Source organism: Dunckerocampus dactyliophorus, chromosome 9 (assembly GCF_027744805.1).
Source record: "Dunckerocampus dactyliophorus isolate RoL2022-P2 chromosome 9, RoL_Ddac_1.1, whole genome shotgun sequence".
Classification (NCBI taxonomy): Eukaryota; Metazoa; Chordata; class Actinopteri; order Syngnathiformes; family Syngnathidae; genus Dunckerocampus; species Dunckerocampus dactyliophorus.
The window spans coordinates 27,998,217-28,017,813 of NC_072827.1; the positions used below are offsets into that span (position 1 = coordinate 27,998,217).

General features: G+C 41.6%; 1 protein-coding gene across 2 annotated transcripts in view; it reads right to left on the reverse strand.

The window, feature by feature from the left end:
- Nucleotides 1-19,597, reverse strand: part of gpc6b (glypican 6b) — a 95,889-nt gene that overhangs the window by 20,730 nt on the left and 55,562 nt on the right. For both annotated transcript variants that reach the window (XM_054787069.1, XM_054787068.1), the window contains exons 5-7: nucleotides 18,153-18,283; nucleotides 15,390-15,533; nucleotides 13,562-13,591 (exon numbers count right to left, since the gene is read on the reverse strand). In XM_054787069.1, coding sequence (XP_054643044.1) covers nucleotides 13,562-13,591; nucleotides 15,390-15,533; nucleotides 18,153-18,283 — 305 coding nt within the window. The remainder of the gene's footprint in view (nucleotides 1-13,561; nucleotides 13,592-15,389; nucleotides 15,534-18,152; nucleotides 18,284-19,597) is intronic.

Below are 19,597 nucleotides of genomic sequence, written 5' to 3' on the forward strand. Positions count from 1 at the left end.
TCCTTATTTCCTATAGAAAAAACACATATATATTTTTTCATGTTAAGTCATATCAGCATCAGCGGTGTCGTGCATCAGCAGTGACTTTTTCCCCACTTCGTCCCGTGAGCTGAGTTCTGGTCGGTTTTCTGTGTTAGAGGAAAGTAGTTCCGGCTAGTTGGTGGGGTCAATTAAGTAAAGTGTTTTGCTTTTCAAAACAATATGCGTTCAAAAGAGTAATACATTTGCATCACTAAACAGTTTTCCACGAAAAAGTCAGCCTCGATCGATCTGTGTCATTTTCTCTAACAATCCCTTTAAACTTTGATTTTTCTCATGACCTCCCATAAGAACACACCTATGAAAAAAATATGCAAAAAAACAATCCTTAAAAACATGAAAAGAACATTGTCATCGGTAGTGTGGTTGGAAAGGACATCCTTTGCAGTCCTAAGCTCTTGCAAATTCAAGATTCAAGAGATTCAAGAGAGTTTTATTGTCATGTGCATGGTAAAACAGCAGTTATACCATGCAATGAAAATCTTATTCTGTTCATTCTCCCAAGGAAAAGAAAGAAAAACACAAGAAAGAATAAGAACATAAGAAACATAAACACATATACATAAATACCAAGAAATTAAGCAACAACAACAGAAGAGACATTAATGCAAGTAAATAATACAAATAAATAAATAAATAAATAAAGTGCTATGAGTGTGTGTTGCGTGTGGCGTGTCTGAGTGCTTCATTGAGAAGCCTGATGGCCTGTGGGTAAAAGCTGTTTGCCAGCCTTGTGGTCCTGGACTTCAAACTCCTGTAGCGTCTGCCTGATGGTAGGAGTGTGAATAATGAGTGTTGTGGATGTGTGCTGTCCTTGATGAGGTTGTGTGTTCTGCGTAGGACTCTAGATGTATAAATGTCTTGCAGTGAGGGGAGGGCTGCCCCAACAATGTTCTGTGAGGTCTTGATCACCCGCTGGAGTGCCTTCCTATCACGTGTTGTACAGTTACCGTACCAAACAGTGATGGAGGCGGTAAGGACACTTTCGATGGTGCATCTGTAGAAGCAACTCAGGATTGTGGTGGACATGCCAAATTTCCTCAGTCTTCTCAGGAAGTACAGTCTCCTTTGGGACTTCTTCAGAATTTGTTGGGTGTTGTGAGACCAGGTGAGGTCCTCGCTGATGTGTGTGCCAAGGAACTTGAAGGTTTTCACCCTCTCCACCTCAGTCTCACCAATAAACAGGGGTCTATGTGGCTCCTTTTCCCTTGTTCTTGGGTCGATGATCATCTCTTTAGTCTTATCTGTATTGAGAAGGAGATTGTTATCACGACACCAAGCTATGAGGTCCGCCACCTCTCTTCTGTATGATGTTTCAACACCACCAGTGATCAGTCCGATGACTGTAGTGTCATCCGCAAATTTAATGATGCTGGTGTTGTTCTGGGAGGCCACGCAATCGTAGGTGAAGAGCGTGTAGAGGAGTGGACTCAGCACACACCCCTGTGGGGTCCCAGTGCTCACAATTCTTGAGCTGGATGTGCGGTTGTGGACTCTGACTGACTGGGGTCTGCCTGTGAGAAAGTTAAACACCCAGTTACAGAGGGAGGGAGACAGGCCAAGTGTGAGGAGCTTATTTGTGAGTTTGTGGGGGCTGACTGTATTAAAAGCGGAGCTATAGTCTATAAATAGCATTCTGACGTATGTGTCCTGGCCCTGTAGGTGAGAAAGGGCTGTGTGGATGGCAGTGTTGACTGCATCATCCGTGGACCGGTTCTGGCGATATGCAAACTGTAGAGGGTCCACAGTTGCCGCCGGGATGCTCTTTTTGATGTGGGTCATGACTATTCTTTCAAAGCACTTCATAACAATAGGAGTGAGTGCTATAGGGCGATAGTCATTCAAGCAGGTCACGTTGCTCTTCTTGGGTACGGGCACTATGGTGGTGGACTTAAAGCAGGTCGGTACAGATGCTTGTGCAAGCGACAGGTTAAATATGTCAGCAAGCACATCAGCTAGCTCTGATGAGCAAACCCGAAGTGCACGTCCTGAGATGTTGTCTGGGCCTGCTGCTTTTCGTGGGTTTGTTTTGTTTAGAACCCTGCGCACATCAGCTGATGTCACCATGAGAGGTGCGTCCTGTGTGCTCCCCAGGTTCAGCCACCCTCTCTGCTCATCAGAAGTTTGGGTGTCAAAGCGGGCATAGAACTCGTTCAGCTCATCTGGAAGTGTGGTTTGGCTGGACGTGGCTACGCTACTCTGCTGTCGATAGTCTGTGATGTGCTGGAGCCCCGCCCACATGCGCCGAGGGTCTGAGGTGGAATAGTAGCCCTCCAGCTTCTGTCTGTACTGTCTTTTGGCCTCCCGTATGGACCTCCTCAGGTCATATCTGGCCTTTTTGTAGTCATCAGCGGTGCCCATGACAAATGCAGTCGAACGAGCACGTAGCTTAGCCCTTACATCACAGTTCATCCACTGTTTTTGGTTAGGGTATTTTCTGTAATACTTGGTGGTGGTAACAGTCTCTATACATGTGCTAATGTAGCCAGTAACAGCAGAAGCATATTCATCCAAATCAACAGTAAATGTAATCATAGTAAGATTGATCACATCTTTCCTAACATAAATGACTAATTGCTATGTGCTTCCCACACTGTCAATGTAGGTCATACGAAGTACCATGTTTTACACACGTATCGCCTCCAACGATTCACTCTGTCCCGTGATAACAACCCCGTCGGCCACTACCGTTCATCACTGCAAGCGATCTGTATTACACGACAATCCCACAGAGAGGCAAAAAATATGACAGAAAATTGATGAAACAGTCGTGAGTTCGTGCTTGTGATTTGCCCGAGGCGACGACAGCGGTAGTTTGAACAAGAGAAGATGATTAAAGGGAAGCGATGCTCTGTGGAGAACAGAGTCATCGTCTACGCTCCCCAGAGAAGCATGCAGCCGGGAGTGTTAAAGGGCCAATGTGTCTCATTAGTCTATTGACAAGAATGAATGGTCCATGTGAAGGAGAGGACAATGTAGGCTCTGATTTTGACTGGAATAACACCACTGCTGACCTCTGCTTTGAAACAATAAACATCATTATTGGACCTAAATACATTTATAAATAATTTTCCAGGATTTAATTACATCAGTCAACATGTTTTCTTTCACTGTGCTGTGGCTTGTGTTACAGTTAAAATGGTACCTTCCTGAGCAGTCTACATTTACAGCATAGTCATTGGCCCGCCTTTTCGGTCACTGTTCATGCAATCATTGGGCATTCTAACAATGTAGAGTGAAAAAAGTGAGGACACCCCTCACATATATGCAAGTATATCTTTTCATGGGACAACACTAAAGAAACAATGTCAAGTATTAAGTGTACAGTGTAAGTATATTATCCCCAGTGTAAATACAATACAACTCAACACACAGCCATTCATGCCTAAACTGATGGCAACAAAAGTGAGTACACCCTGTGTTAAACTGTCCAAATTAGCCATCATGTGGGTCATGTGGCTTATTAGTGTTTGATGGTCTGTGAATGGGGAGCATGTGTGTTAAAATTGGTGTTATCGCTCAAACACCAAGTTCAACATGGCACTTCACGGCAAAGAACTCTCTGAGGATGTGAAAAAAAAGAATCGGTGCTCTAGGCCAGGGGTGTCACACTCATTTTCACAGTTATGGCTGCCCTCAGAGGGCTGCTCGTAACAGTGAGTATCCTGTATATGAATAGAAATGTTTATCAACATATTATTCCGAAATTGCTCACACAACTACTTTACATTGTATCATCCTGTCATTTCTTTTCTTTCTGTTGTCCCATGAAAAGATACAATACAATATTTGCATAAATATGAGGCGTGTACTCACTTTGTGACATACTGCACAATCCATTTTAAACTTGTGGTGGCCTGATGTTGTCTCTTCTACCCGATTTTTTGGATTTTTTTGTTCTTTTTTTAATAATACATACATGAACTCAATGCTGGAGCAAAGTGAACATTCATCTGAAAATGATTTTTTCACTTTTTTTGTACTTTTACTGTGTTTTATATTGTTCAGGTAGAAAAAAATGACTTCTTATATAAGCACCTCCATGTGCCATGAGAATGTAGGATAGATTTGCCTAGAACAAGAACCTGTTGCTCTCCCTCCCGCTCGCCCTTCTTACAATAAACGTAGTCTAACACATTTATGAAGAGACCCAGATGTATTCACTCTGGAATGAATTGGCTACGCATATCATGTGGTTACTAAAGCTCACCTCATGCATCTTTTAATATAATTCACATTCCCACAGGTCCATTAAATGTCAGTGCACAGCATCGAGTGCGGAACAATATGGCGTGCTAAGAAGAGAGGCTGTCGGCTTGGTTGAGCCGGAATGGCTTTCGCAAACCTTTATTTCAGTTCACTGCTCCCCATCACACTTTAACACATCCCTTTGTCTGCCATTTTTGCCTGTTTTCTCTGTGAGCTTGGCATGTCGCTGTCTGTACAGAACATTAAAAAAATGGATAATTACTAATGTTCACAACCACCTGATGAGATGCCAGCCCTACAAATAAGTATTGTTTAGGGATGTCCAATCATACCTGCCGACTGATATTATTGGTATAAAAATGAGATCTCGGATCATATCGGTATCCTTTTTTCTACCAATATTGATATTGCCGTGTGTGTGATGATGTGCTCCACATAGCAACAAGCTCAGTGTATATGTCGGTAGTATCGGTAACGAAGTGCTGGACAATATAGAATATCAGTAAGAAAGCCAATATCGAGCATCTCTAGTATGGTTATTTGTCAAACAGCTGGGAATCAGTTAAAAACCGATGTAGACATTTGACCTTTGGCCTTAGCTACCTTGGGCAATCGTTTGTTGCATATGAATTAAAATCAGTAGGTTTAAGAGAAGAAATACATGAATAGAAGAAAATACAAGCCAAAAATAGTACGACAGGGTTCCTGCTTTGATACAGTACAAATGGGGATGATAATCGGTTAAAATAAAACAAACTTTGACCACAACTACCATGGCTGTGTTGTGCTGGATTTCATGAAAAAAAAAATCAAATTGCATTGACATAGAACAACAGGGGATGATAATTGGTTAAAAAATGTGACCCACATGTACCTTCTGTTTGTCCTCTCTTACCTTGGACTGGGTGGCTGTGGTACTGCCCCTTTGTTTTGCCATAATACAGGTTAGCAAGCAGCATTTAGCTCTCTTAACTCCTGCTGCAGCATTAGCTATATGCTAACCTGCAAAACAGCAGCGTGTACTACGTAAGGTGCTGTTCATGAATTGATTGGCTGCGTAGGTGAATATGTACCAACAGGATCTTACCATTGGCTGGACAGTGTTCGTCATTGTGTGATATGTTTTTACCGCTTGTTGTCGCCTGTCGCTCACTGAGTTGCACTGTAAAATGGCACAGAATAAATTGTTACGTGTTTATTTCATTCACAGTTCAGGTTGTCATGTATTTTGTGCGACGCAAGGATTTGCTGAGTGCAGAGAACGCGAGAGCAGTGCGTGAATGCGCACGCGTGCATCTGACAGGGAACATTGGTCACGAGAGAGCTGCAGCCTAACCCAGCTGACTTTGGGGTGAAAGGCGGGGTACAAAAACAAATTATTCATATCAGTAAATTGTTGCCCCTCTTCTACTTTTGTTATTTACAAACATTAAGTCTTGTATCTCCTTGTTTCATACAAAAGCCTTTGTGTGATTGAATGTAATTCATTCAGGCCTTGTGCTCTCCACCATCAAATGCCCGCAGGCCCCAAAGCACACTATAGCCTTACAATTACAGTGACTTTAACTTTTTAGCTCACAATGAAAAAAAGTTTGACAGCAAGTCATAAAATAACATTGACTTTGTTTGCTCCTACATATAAAATGTGGACTAAACATTCCAGCAGCATCACTGGTGAGCCCTCTCCAGGTGGTTAGTTTGTAATAGGAAGTGATGATAGCTTCTCATTTGGAGAGCCACATTCATTTCCACCAAAGCAGTTCATGTTTAAAATAAAACCTCATTTCTTCAGGGAGGAAACTGCAGAAAATGTAATGTACCACTACCGTGCACATGTGCGCTTATAGTGTAGTTATTTTATGTGGTCTAAGGAAAAAGCATGAGTTATGTTCTGAATCTCTGGAATCTACATAATTACATGGCCCGTTAGGTGCAACAACTTGCAGAGTGGAGCTGTGGACAGAACAGGCCTTCTTCGCTTCCATTAAACTGGATCCAATACAAGAATTTTCCCAGTGGCTTTGACGCTGCATTATATTTCTGGACTGCAGTTTATAATGTCAGGGTCAAGATGTTTGGGAAAGGAGTGGTTGGGCTTTTATTCCTGACAGTTGACTTCACAAACCACATTCGGATGTTTTATTCAGTGTTTCCTGCTGAGCACGGCGGAGAAAGGGGATCGAGAGACATAACAAATTTAACTGTTAAACTACATGAACGCACACATTAACCCCGCCAATGTAAGTAGGAAAAACATGTAGCTCAACACACAATCACACATCATGCAGCACACAGTGCTTAACAGCAATTTACTAGCAGGGTAGCGTATTGCGGTAGAAAAAAAGCTCCAAATAAAGGCAAACACTCAGAAAACTTGACTGAAGTCCAATACTTGCTGAGTAGAAGATAATGATTCAGCATGCTGACACTTTTTTTGCAGTGAGAGGTCTTAACAAGAAGACACCCCCCTTCTGACTTTAATTTAAAGCTGTCTTGATTAATCCCATCAGGGGAATTAAAGCTGGCTGACTCCTGTTTTTGTGGAGGCGCAGGCGTTCACAATGGTTGTCTATGTGATACGGCTACCTTGCCCAGACAGCCCAGGGGTCTCATCGATAAAGCTTGTGTACACACAAAACAGGGCCGAAAAGTTGCATACGCCGTTTTCCGCGCAAAGTATGTGATCTATAAAACCCAACCTGACGTGAGAATGTGCGCACCGGTACTGCACCTTTGTAGCTGGTGTATGGACTTTTTGGAGACATGGCAAAAAGGCGACGCACATTTCAAGTGGTGAAGTGAAATCATTTGTTAGCAATAAACATGCAATGGAATCCAATAAAGCCGTCATTGTGTTACAACATCATGCTGTTATTGACTTAAAAACATTTATAGAAAGTGTTGCTATTTTACATGACACTGATGGATATCATTTGTCATTTATCATAAACACCATTACGTACAAGTGTAGTAACCGGACTACAAAAATACATCAAAAACACGACAGTGCTTGAATATTTTGATTAATATTAATTATAATATGAAGTTGTCAATTAAATACTTTTATAGGGCTTACGTTTGCAAGACAGAGATAATATGGCTCAGTGCTCTAATTTCTCCCCTTTCTTTGGACAGTTTGTGAAATAATAATAGTTTTTCATTGCATATGTGAAGTGTGTCATCAATAGCAACCGTTATTTACCACTGCCTTTATTTGTGTGGGTATTGTCACCGCCTTTATTTATGTGGATAGCGTCAGGGCCATGTGCCCAAACCTACTCTTTACTTTGCCATCAATGATGGGGGTTTTCTTCTGTTGTGCTTTGAACACACAACATTAGTTAAATATATATTCATCTGCTAAGCTTATATTAATCTAAAATGTGGTATCAGCAAGGAAAAATGTAGAAATATGCTCACTAAAATGGGAAATATGTGCCTTGATATCATACCACTTTTTTTTTTTTTTAAGTTTTGCCTCAGTTCGCCCCGTTCCACTCCCACAGATGACAGCGGACGTGCTGTCACTCAGTTTGTTTTATTGGTTATGCCACTGCTGCGTCTTTCAAATATGACACTTTTTCCAGTATTTCCACCGCCATTCCGTGAAAGCCCACTTCCTCATCCTCGTCGTCTTCCCACCAACCGTGATTACAGTGCAATCAAGGCTTTTTTAATATGGACGCCACATTCATGAGTCACTTTGCACTGACCTTCTATGGTGAAGTGGAGGCGTGGAAAGGGCGTAACTTGAGGCGGAGTTGCGTACGCACACTTCCCAAGGTGGAATCTATGAACCACAACTTGCGTGAATGTGTGCGTACGCCACTTTTTATATGTCTGAATATTTTTGTGTGTACACACATTTTGGGTTTCCGGCATGAGGAGACTTTTAGCCAGATTTGCACACACATTTTTTTCTAGATGAGGCCCCAGGTCTTTGTGGTCATGCTTAGTATACATATATTGTTTTAACTTAATAGACACCTAATGAAATCTGGGCTGAGGGGTAATAACTTGTCAGAATTCAGTGACAAATGGTGTCAGAAGTGGGATAATTATTCATGAGGTCTCCCATGGCATGTGGTCAGTGTACAGGTTTTTCAACCCTATAGACACTTGATCAAACCTGGATCGAAGGGTACTACTCCTCAGATTTCCATGCAGGTCGTGTTAGAAGTGGGAGTTAGCCAAGAGGGATGAAAGGGGGAGGTAGTGTGATGGAGTGTGTTGTCTCTACGATTGGGTAGTAGATACGTCTATTATCTATGGTCTATCTATCTTTGGTCCTAGGGTCATACAGTTTGTTAGGATTTTGTCTACAAATGGTGACAGAAGTAGGATTGATAGCCGTAAGACAATCCGTGGCATTCTCTATTTGAAGGATTCTTGGATTCTCGACGTTAAGATACTGGAAAAGCATGGAAGAGGGATATGCTGTAGTATATTGGACTCAGTGTACAGATTAAATAACATATTACACCCAATAGACCCTTGATCAATTCTTCATTGAGGGTACTACTCCTCAGATGTGCATACAAATGGTGTCAGAAGTAGGAGGTTAGGCATGCCTATGATTATGTATTCTGGTTCTTTGGAGTCAAGGTCAGTGTACAGTTTTTAGAAGAGAAGAGTTGAAGGTACTAGTCTTCTGAGCTGTGCGACATTTGTTGTCAGAAATGGGATGGACAGGTGTGAGGCTATCTGTGGCGTGTTTGAAGGATCCTTGAATCCTCCGATCATCCCTTTATGCGGTGGTAGTGTGCCGTGGTCAGAGTACAGGTTTTTCAACCCAATGGATCCATCTTCTAATTCTTCTTGAGGGTACTACTCCTCAGTTCTGTGATAGGTCCCCACAAAGGAAATGGTCTCAGTGGTTAGGGATATATATGTAAACGCAATAATTGTATTGATTTTGAAAGGCTCCTTGATAAAATTTTGAGTTGATAAAAACATTAAAATACACAAAATACATTTTCGCACCTCTCCTCTAAGTAGTTCTAAAGCCCTTGGCTCGAATCTCTTCATTTGTATAGAACTATGTTGCACAATTATATTGTGTAACATACAATGTATACATTCAATATTTATTTTGACGAGGTGTCAGGTAAAAGTGCAGATTCAGGTGTTCATGTTACCAGCGCTAGTGAGGGTGGGTGGTGTCGGCACCAGGAATTAACAACTGTTTAAATGGGGCTGGAGGCAAAAAAAACCAAACAAGGTCAATGCAAGACAAAGATTTATAAATTTACTTGAGGTGAAACAATGCAGAATAAATAGGGAAGACACTGACAAACCCAAGTTGTGTTTGTATTGTTAATCCTCGTATGCCCTCACATTTATCCAGCGAACCCACGTAGAAGATCGCTGTAAGTGGGTTTTTCGAAACCATCTTGGACATCTTTGAATTGAGTCCGTGAATTGTTGTTGTTTTTTTTTTTGGTTTTGCGGTGAGCGAGTTTGGACAAACCTCGGGGTGTACGCCTAAGTACATGTTGGATACCCACTGTTGATTGTTTACTGACAATGCGTGCTTCTTTCAGCCGAATGAAAATGTTTAACATGGCAAGGGATGGCAAGGAAGAGACAGCAGTAAATTATATCTCTTCTGTGAAAAAGAAGGGGCTATAATTTGTCTGCAATGATAGCTTTTACAAATGGTGTGAGGTCACAATAATCAAGCTCTGACCATCTGAACATCTTTCACTGCGCTGTCATATGCTACTGTAAGTCTTTGGCCACCACTTAAGTTACTGTTTTATTGAACTTTTTTCAGGGCCGAGTGGTTAGCATGTCGGCCACATAGTCAGGAGATCGGAAAGGCCTGGTTCAAATCTCCGCTTGGGCATCTCTTTGCATGTTCTCTCCGGGTACTCCGGTTTCCTCCCACATTCCAAAAACATGCATGTTAGGTTAATTGGAGACTCTAAATTGTTCATAGGTATGAATGTCTCAAGTCGAAAGATTACTTGATTGTTTATTTGGCTTTCTGTTAGAAGTAAAAGTTGAATGTAAAAGATATTAAGATACAGTATGTCATTGCTATGGGATATGCAGCCTACGAGAGATGTATTAATCTAGTATAATTATTCATGTTTGAACATGTTCGTGGACCCAACCAGATGTAAATAAATGATGTGCCTCCTTACTTTTGTAGTTCTTGAACTCCTTGCGAGTCTAGAAATACGGGCGGCTAGATAGTTTGAAATGTCAACTTGGGTGATGCTGGGAACGCTTTCAAATCTTGTGAAGAGTCTTTCTTCTTAAGAGTGTATGGACCCACTCCACCACATTCAGCTATTTTTGATTATATACGGCTTGTATATTCAGCTCTAAACCCTTATAATACTCTGACATCTGCACAGCCTGTGATAACCGAATGTTCGCCCCCATGTGAAAAGTGAAGGAGACATGAATTTACAGTTTGAGTCAATACGGTATCAAAGGAAGGCTCCATAATGGTCCAACATGGCCCACTTCTTCCGTTTGTGCCAAAACTTAAGCAAGGATCAAAGCACTCACGCAAGCCAATCGTGTCAGATTTTTGGTGTGAAGTGGGGCCTTGCACAGTATGATTGGCCAAGTTGCAATATTTTTGAAGGGTTCTCTGTATGTCTCTTTGTGTTTTTTGTTATTAAACATATTTTATTGAATGTGAAAATGCGACAAGCCTGTCTGCGACTGCTGTGGTTGGAAGGTTTTTACCGGGACATTCTCTTTTCATGCACAACATAAAAGGAAATAAGAAGTTGAGCCGCAGTGCCAGTTGCAGCTCTTTGAAGACAATATGACATCCTGTTATTGTTTTCCACTGCATTGTCTATGTTACAAATAGAATTATGTGTCGCATAGCTGAGCGGATGCTTTGTGCAATCATTAGTGCAGCCGAATTTACCTGGGGTAGAAATGGATTCCACGTGCAAAACACGTCTTTGTTTTCCCTCATGTCCTTTTTTACGTACCAGTGCACAATAATTACCCAAGACAGCGACACTGTTCCGGCTTGCGAAAAGTTGACAAGAGTTTAACTTGCCCTTTGATAAGAACTTCTCGTATGGATTTACAGCCATACGTTTGTTAGTGAAGGAATATGGAAAAGATGGCAGGCGGGGGGAGTGGGTCCACCTCCAGCTCAATGAGCCATGACGCTTTAATTGCCTGACATTCTGTCAGAGCACACCCCCTCCCAAAACTTTGGCGAGAAATGGAGATCATGAAAATCCAACGCAGCGATAAAGCCACCACAGGCTGTCAGGCTCAGAGGCGCATTACAGATAAGGAGCAAAGTGTTTCATTATTGCTACAAGTTTGGTTGTTTTTAAAGGACTTTTGTGTCCTTTGTACGATGCACTGGATAATACAAATACATCTAGACTTCAGATTGAATTTGGAATCATTCATTCTGGCATCAAATTGTTGCCATAACAAACTTTATTAACTTTAGATGCAATGTTTTAAATAACATTTTAGCATTATTACCATAGAAGTGTAAAAAAGTGGTCAAACCTCTTAATATCAAATGCTGATGATCATGACAAATTACAGTAATTCTACTAAAGGTGAATTTTTTGCCGCTCCCTGGAGGCCACGGCGCCCTTAGCATCTACCTATATTGCAACATGCAGAAAGAAAAGAGTCTTTTAATTATGCACAAGCAGGTGCAGGTACTCAAAGATAAGCAGGCAAAAAGCGACAGGGAAAAAGGCTCTGTGAAAGCACAAATAGGTAAGTTCTGAGAAGTAGCAACAAGCATCACGGCTAGGTGACCGCATGGATAAGCAACACAAGGACAATGAACCAGCGGCGTCCAAGTGATGACGCTGGGCTTATGAACCCAGCGAATCAACTGACTGTGATTACCAACAGCTGCACACAGCCCCACTAGGTTGAAGCGGCTGTACACTACACCCAGCGGGAAGCACAACATACAAAATAAAAGCACTAAACAGGAAGTCACCCTTCCTGTCCTACGTAGCATGACACGGCCAGCTTTGCCCATTAATTCACCCATTTCCTCACCTACAATCTAGAAAAACTAGGCAAGGAGGCAGGGAAGTAGACGGTAAGGTATTTGGTAGTTGGGGGAGTAGTCTGGTTGTGTCAGATTGTTGGTGGGTAATTGGTAGGGTAGTTGGTACGGTATTGGGTAGGGCAAGGAAGTAGGCACAAAGGCCGTTGGTCGAGTCGGACAGGAATCAGATAACTAAAGTGAGTGAGATACTATATAAAAAATGAAAAAGTCCACCACTCTGTGACTTTGGGGACAGTTTCAAGTATGTCTTAGCCTCATATAACCGCCCTTGTGGTTATTAGCAGCACCGTCTCGCTGTTTAATATTTAGCAGCTGGATGTAAGCTGCAGGAGTGAGTTCACAGCAGATGTGCATGGTATTTCAAATATGACCTCAAACACCTCCATCAACATAGAAAAAAAGGAAAACTTAGTTGCATCCTTAACAGAGTTCTATATTTTCACGATATGACTCATTGCACAGATGAAGGTCAAGTTTGGCGAACTTCTGCACACTTTTACAAAAAAACACTGGTTAGGGGAGGCTATTTTCGGCATGAACTTCATGTATATCACAAGTTCCTGCAATCTCCTCTCTGAATGCAGACTGATTATTCATGAGCAGCCGTACCACGAGAGCAGATGCTGGCCGCACGGCTCTGTCAGGGCAGGTCACCTCCTGATTTCTTGGCTTCTGTGAGGAGTCCATGCTATTACTAATGTTGGACAGGGATATTTCCAGAATAGACAGGTTAATTGACAAAGGTGTCCTCAGTACCTGAGGGCAGGCAGGCATATGGCCAGCCATCCTTGATGAGTTGCTGACTTTGTATTTAAAAAAACACATTTAAAAGCAGAATCTGTGCTGTATATTAATAATTAGTTACTGCAGCCATTGCCTTCCAAATACAGACAACTCATTGAGATTAAGTCGCATAAAATCTCCTTCCAGATTAAAATGAGACATTAGAAGACAAAAGTATTACTAAAGTAAAGCGTTACTGGCAAAACAATGAGAAGTGAGACTGGATATAATAATCAATCGACGGTACGTGGAATTGCACTTTGAAGCAATTGAGACAAAATGGGTCGTAATATTGAGCTGCAACTAGCAGAGGTGCTGTTAATTCAGTCTCAACTTGAATTATTCCCCATACCAAGCTTGAAACCGGAGTTCAGATCATTTAAAATGCTATTTTAAAAATAACAATGAAATGCTTAATTGAGCATTCATTTCCCCATCCAGCAAATATGCTGAAATGCTCATCCCTATTTAGAAGAGTAGAAACATGTTGAGGCTTACACTGTGTTGCATCGTGTTCCAAATAATCCTCTGGTTTGCAGCATAGAAACAGGGAAAAAAAAAGTCTTGATTAATTCAGTGTAGGTGGACAAATTAGTTTGCACAAAGTGAAAAAAGGCAGCCACAAAGGCAAAAAACATCAAAAATTGGGTGAAGGGTACGCAGAAACACAGTTAGTATTAGACCAAACACATTGATTTTTTGAAGGTGGACTAAAACACAAACACAAATGTTAAAATCATTCATGCATGCAGTAAATTACCTTAATTTAAACTGACATAAAGTCCCGTATCGATTCAAATAGATACTCCACAAACAAAGACATGTCGTCTAGAGATTTATACATGCAAATCAGGGTGGTGTTACGCATGTAACAAGAACTTAACCATTGTTAATATACGACAATATGCGACACAGAGACCCGCTGACTGATTTTGTCTTCAAAGATATTGTTCTAAAAACTAGGGATGCACGATAGATTTTTTTTACAAACCAATCCCAACTTTCTGCCTCTTAAGACGGATACCCATAACCTATTCATAGCTATTAATTTTTTAAATTTTGATTTAACTGTAATTTGCGCACACCTGAATGTAAGAGACTCAAAAGTGGATTAGACTAACTGTAGCTGTAGATTTATTCTAGGCAAATATTACATCACTATTTATATTAAACAAAAAATAAAAGTAACAAAAAAAGACAAAAGTTCTGTTTCCAGAAACTGACGTTTATTTTTTTCAAACAAACACAACTGTATAAATTGAAATCGGCAACAAACTGTGGCTCTATGCCGGTATCCTCCGCAATGGTAAAGGGCTGGTCGTCCAGTGTGGCTAGCTTTGTGGCCGCTTCTTTAGCAGTGCTGGCGTCTTTGTAAGACGTTTTTATTTGTTGAAGGTCGATGTCTTTTTCCCTCCTTGCGGAATGTTGGCAGAACATTTGGTGCAAATAGCACGTGTAATGTCTTCCATTGAAACGGTAAAGAAGTCCTACACGATCGCCACCATGACTGTTTACATGTGAGCTGAGGGGAGGTGTGCAGCGTGTCACAGAAAAGGCGGCCAATAATGCACACCACAGTATGGGGATTGTCGCTGCATTGAAGAGGTTTTTTAAAATTATCGGTTATCGGAGCTATTTTTAATGTTATCTCGGATTTATTGGCATGATGTCATAATTCCTCATATTGGGCCGATCATTATCGTGCACCCCTACGATTCTTGAAAGAGGGGGTGTCTTACGTTCAGGTCAATTGTATTTTTATACTGCGTCTAATGCCAACAATTTAAAGGCCTTTAAAAGTACACAAACGATTTAGGGTAGGAGAGGCACAAAGGCATTGAGGCTGCAGAAGTATTTATCCCATGATGAGAACTATGCTTTGGCTAACTCGGCTGTCAGCACATAACCTTTATTCTGATGCAGCATTTTAGCCCTCAAGGTTGTTTGAGATGGAAATACACGTATCACGATCCAATTCCACAAACATGCAGCCAAATCTGATATAAAATAAAGGCTTGCTTTGCAGCAAACAATGGCCACGGTCCGCCTCAGAAAAGCCTGGTCTGTTTGCCAAGTACGCAGACAGGCAGGATGAAGGGCACATGTCGCGCCACACCTCACTCGTCTGTCTGCGCTGTTGATTCATTAACAAACACCAATCGATAGATGCGCCTCAATGCGGGACGAGCACAGAGAATGAATTTCCTGTCCGCGGGGGCTGACGATGGCAAATCACAAGCTTTAATCAACAGTGTCAAGTCAGAGTCAAGTCAAGACAAATGGTGTTTACGCTGAGCCAAAAAGCAGAGCTATTTGATGCCCTTACCAGTCTGTCTAGGCTTGTGCCAGCTGCCGTGGTGGGACGCTCGTCTGGATTGTACGGCCTGAAGCGGGCGTTGAACACATCCGGAACGCCACGAGTAGACCTAGTCATTCCTGAGGGTTTTGGTTGGCCACAACCTTGAAAAACCTGCAATTACAAAAAACATGGGCACTTGACTGTTAGGGTCTGAAATGACTTTGGATGGAGGAAACGCAGAAAAAACATGATGTTTTGTTAGCGTTGTGCTATTCATTGAACACCACACTGCTGGTATAATGGGCTGCTTCGTGTCATGCTGAGGCAACCACGGTGATGCTGTAGGTGATTCAGCTGGACTGTGACCAATGTGTTATTTAAGTTTTAAAGCTTTTGAAAAAACACCACATACAGTACTGCATACCATGAGAAAAAATGCATTTGTTGGATGAGAAAGCCCCAAAAAAGTGGAAAAACAGATATCTTTATAACCCTCTACATTTTTTAAAACATGTTTTGCTTCTGGCAACAATTTAGTGGTTTTGGGAAAACACAATAAAACCCATTAAATGCTAAAAAGCTGCGTTTACAAGTGCCCAGCTCCATTTTAGCGCCTATATGTATGTTTTTCTTCTGTACATATTTTTTCAAGCAACTCTGAATATCTTTTTACATTTACTGAACACCCGTAACAATTTGCATGTGCACGCACCAAAATGCATGTAAATAAAGACACGAGTCAGACACCAACAAAACAAAAGTAAACAATAATACAAAAATAACCCAAATGTTAAAGGTCCCATATTATACTATTTTTCAACAATTTAAAATAAATCTCAGAGATTAGTCTAATTTGTGGTGTGTAATTTGTGGTGTGTCCAAATGTTGAAATTTTGACAGTTTGAAAGTGTGGATAGTGGCAGAGTGCCAGCATTTAGTTCAAGATACAATATGTAGCAAAGCCTGTTAATTGGGGATTTTTTTCCCTTTTTTTAACAAAGCTGCCCTCTGTTTTAGTGGTTGGCGGGCTCATCTGACTATGGGAAGGCCGTATTTCATTGTGATCTTCCTGCATATACAGTATGTACAGACGTGTGGACTCAAGTCACGCTCGAGTCACAATTTTGATGGCTTTGGAATTGACTTGACAACATCAATTGACTTGGACTTTGACTCGGAAATGGAGTCTGATAACTTGAAAATACTTGACATTTTCAGTGAGGACTTGACTCGACCTGTCTTGTCTTGACTTGAGCTTGCACATCTTTACTCGACACTTGAGACTTACTTGAGACACGCAAACACTGGCTTTCTTTCACCTCTGTATAAGACTATATGGTCCATTACAATAAATGTCCTTGTACAATCTTGACATCAACTAGGTACCTAGTTCTTACTTGGGTTATTTATGCATTGCTGTGTGCTGTCCACCGGATCGTTGAATCTCGGGTTAAGGAGGAGCAGTGTGGTTTTCGTCCTGGTTGTGGGACTGTGGACCAGCTCTACACTTTCTGCAGGGTCCTTTTGGGTTCATGGGAGTTTGCCCAACTGGTCTACATGTGTTTTGTGGACTTGGAGAAGGCATTCAACCGTGTTTCTCGAGGAAGTCTGTGGGGAATACTCCAGGAGTATGGTGTATCAGAGCAGCTAATTCAGGCTGTTCGTTCCCTGTATGACCCGTGTCAGAGTTTGGTTCACATTGCCAGCAATAAGTCGGACCTGTTTCCAGTCCCCTTTGTCACAGATTTGTTCATTATTTTTATGGACAGAATTTCTAGGCACAGCCAGGGCGTTGAAGTGTTCCGGTTTGGTGTCTGCAGGATTGAGTCTCTGCTTCTTGCAGATGATGCGGTCCTGCTGGCTTCATCGAGCCGTGACCTTCAACTCTCACTGGATCGGTTCGCAACCGAGTGTGAAGCTGCCTGGGAGTGTCGGGTTGGGTTCACCTCTGCAGGTAAACCCAACCGGATACTCCCCAAACTCCGGAATACACACATCGAAGCGCATAATTTCCCTGTTTTCTGAGATGTCAAGCTTTTCGGGCTTACATTCATGTAAATATTTGTTCCTTATAGTTTCCTCCCCTGCTTCAGAAAGGTAACTTTGTTGACTCCAAGAAAGATGGGCGGTATGTCGGTAGCGCTTTGCCTGGGCAAAGGGTGACATGCCTCAATGTTGTCAGTCGATGTGAACCCCTCTTGACTCCAGTAAAGCAGCCACATGTTGCTCTGTGGATCTGACATCCAGCTTGTCAAGTATCTCTCTTTGTTGTTGCCGCTGCTCACTGCCAGGGCGTATGTGTGGGGTTCCACCTGGAGCCCTGTGATTACCACATCGTTCATTGTGGTGTATTGTTCCAGATGGGCGAGACACTCGTCCTTCTCGGCGTTCTCCATGCGGAGCGTTTTCACCTCCTTGACCAAACAAGTGACATTGTGTTGACATCGACATCCTCTGCTGCCAGAGTCTTCTTCAGTCCCATGTGGCATTGGTTTCTTGATGTCTATGATTTTAATCCAGGAGTTCAATAATGTGGAAACAGGAAATGTGAACTGACGTCGCAACATGTGCCCTGTGATTCAGCTGGGATAGGCTCCACTTACTGAGGACCAGCGATATAGAAAATGGAAGGATGGATGTCGTCTTTCCTAAGATTATCCAACCAACCTAAAACATGTGATTTCCATCCCAAGTCCTAAACTTGGACTTAATAAGAATGTGTTAAATTATACAACTTCCAGACCAGCAATTTACTGGTGCATGAGTGTAGGCGTTGAGACTTAGACATACCTTGTAGGAGACCTGGGCACTATTATCTTGCATATTCATGATGGCCTCTGAGATCTTAACATCAATGGGGTCCATGACGGATTCAATATTGAAAGGTCCCTCCAGTCTCTGAGCCACCAGCAGCATGGCATCTGGCATTATAAAGAGAGAATTGCAGTTTAAAGAAAATGGATGGAAACTGAAATGTTGACACATATAATAACTAAAAATGGAGCATTTCCCAAATATAAAGACTGCAATATCTTAGCAGCAGATGTCTACTTTTCCCAAGATGTGTCTCCTTTTTGCAAGTGACAAGAAAGATTTTCTTTGGATTTTCAAATTGTCGAAAATGTCCTTCTCCCGGTAAAATGGTAAAAATATTTGTATTTAGAAAATCCTACATAAGTTTTCTTTGCTAGAACTATGGAAATATTGCATTTGGTAATAATGAATCCTACGTTGCGGAAATTCACTTATTGCGGTCGGGTCTGGAACCAATTAACCACGATAAACAAGGGGAGACTGTATCGTGTTTAACTTGGGCCACATGGTGCTCTGCAGTAGTGGTGAGCATGTTGGCTTCACAGTCAGGAGATTGAGGGTTTGAATATCCGTTCAGACATCTCTGTGTGGAGTTTGCATGTTCTCCCCATGTGTGTGCGTGCGTCTTCACTGGGCACGCCGGCTTCCAAAAATATGCTTGTTGGGTTAATTGGAAACCTTAAATTGTGCATAGATGTTAATGTGGGTGAGAATGGTTGGCTGTCTACAGTATGTCTACTGTAGAGTGTACCTCGCCTCTCACCCAAAGTCGCCTGGGACAGGCTCCAGCTCACCTATGGTATAGAAAATGAATAGATGGCTAGTGTTTAACTTGTTTTTACAATTGTGTGCTAATTAAAAGTGTTACCAAATGACATCTGCAGAGCAGATGGCATTCGTAGTACGCCTTTGTAGACTTATCCTTTTATTGTTTTTATGTCTGTAGCAGTCTTAACACTTTTTCCACGGTTAATGTTAAAATATTACATGACTGTACAGCTAATATGTAGTTTTATGATTATGACAGTTTAAACCTTGAACAGATTTCTATTTCTGTTATTTCCTGTTGGAAAAAGTGCTTAAAAAATACCACAAGTCAGACTTTGACTTTGAAGTTGACACTAGAATCTGGAAATATTAATGATAAGGCTTATTTTATGAACATTTGTGGCATACATGTGTCTAATCAATACATGTTAAATGCAAATATGCCATTTGACATTTACATCTTAATTTTCTGAATAAGATCCCCAAATAAAGCTCACAAAGCAGAATCCAATACACAACACTATCTTGTGTCAGTTGCCTCTTCTCACACACACACACACACACACACACACGCACAAACACACACACACACACAATTATAAGGCACAAAGGCTTTTCAGGGCAAATTACATGTTTACGTTGATTGACTCGTT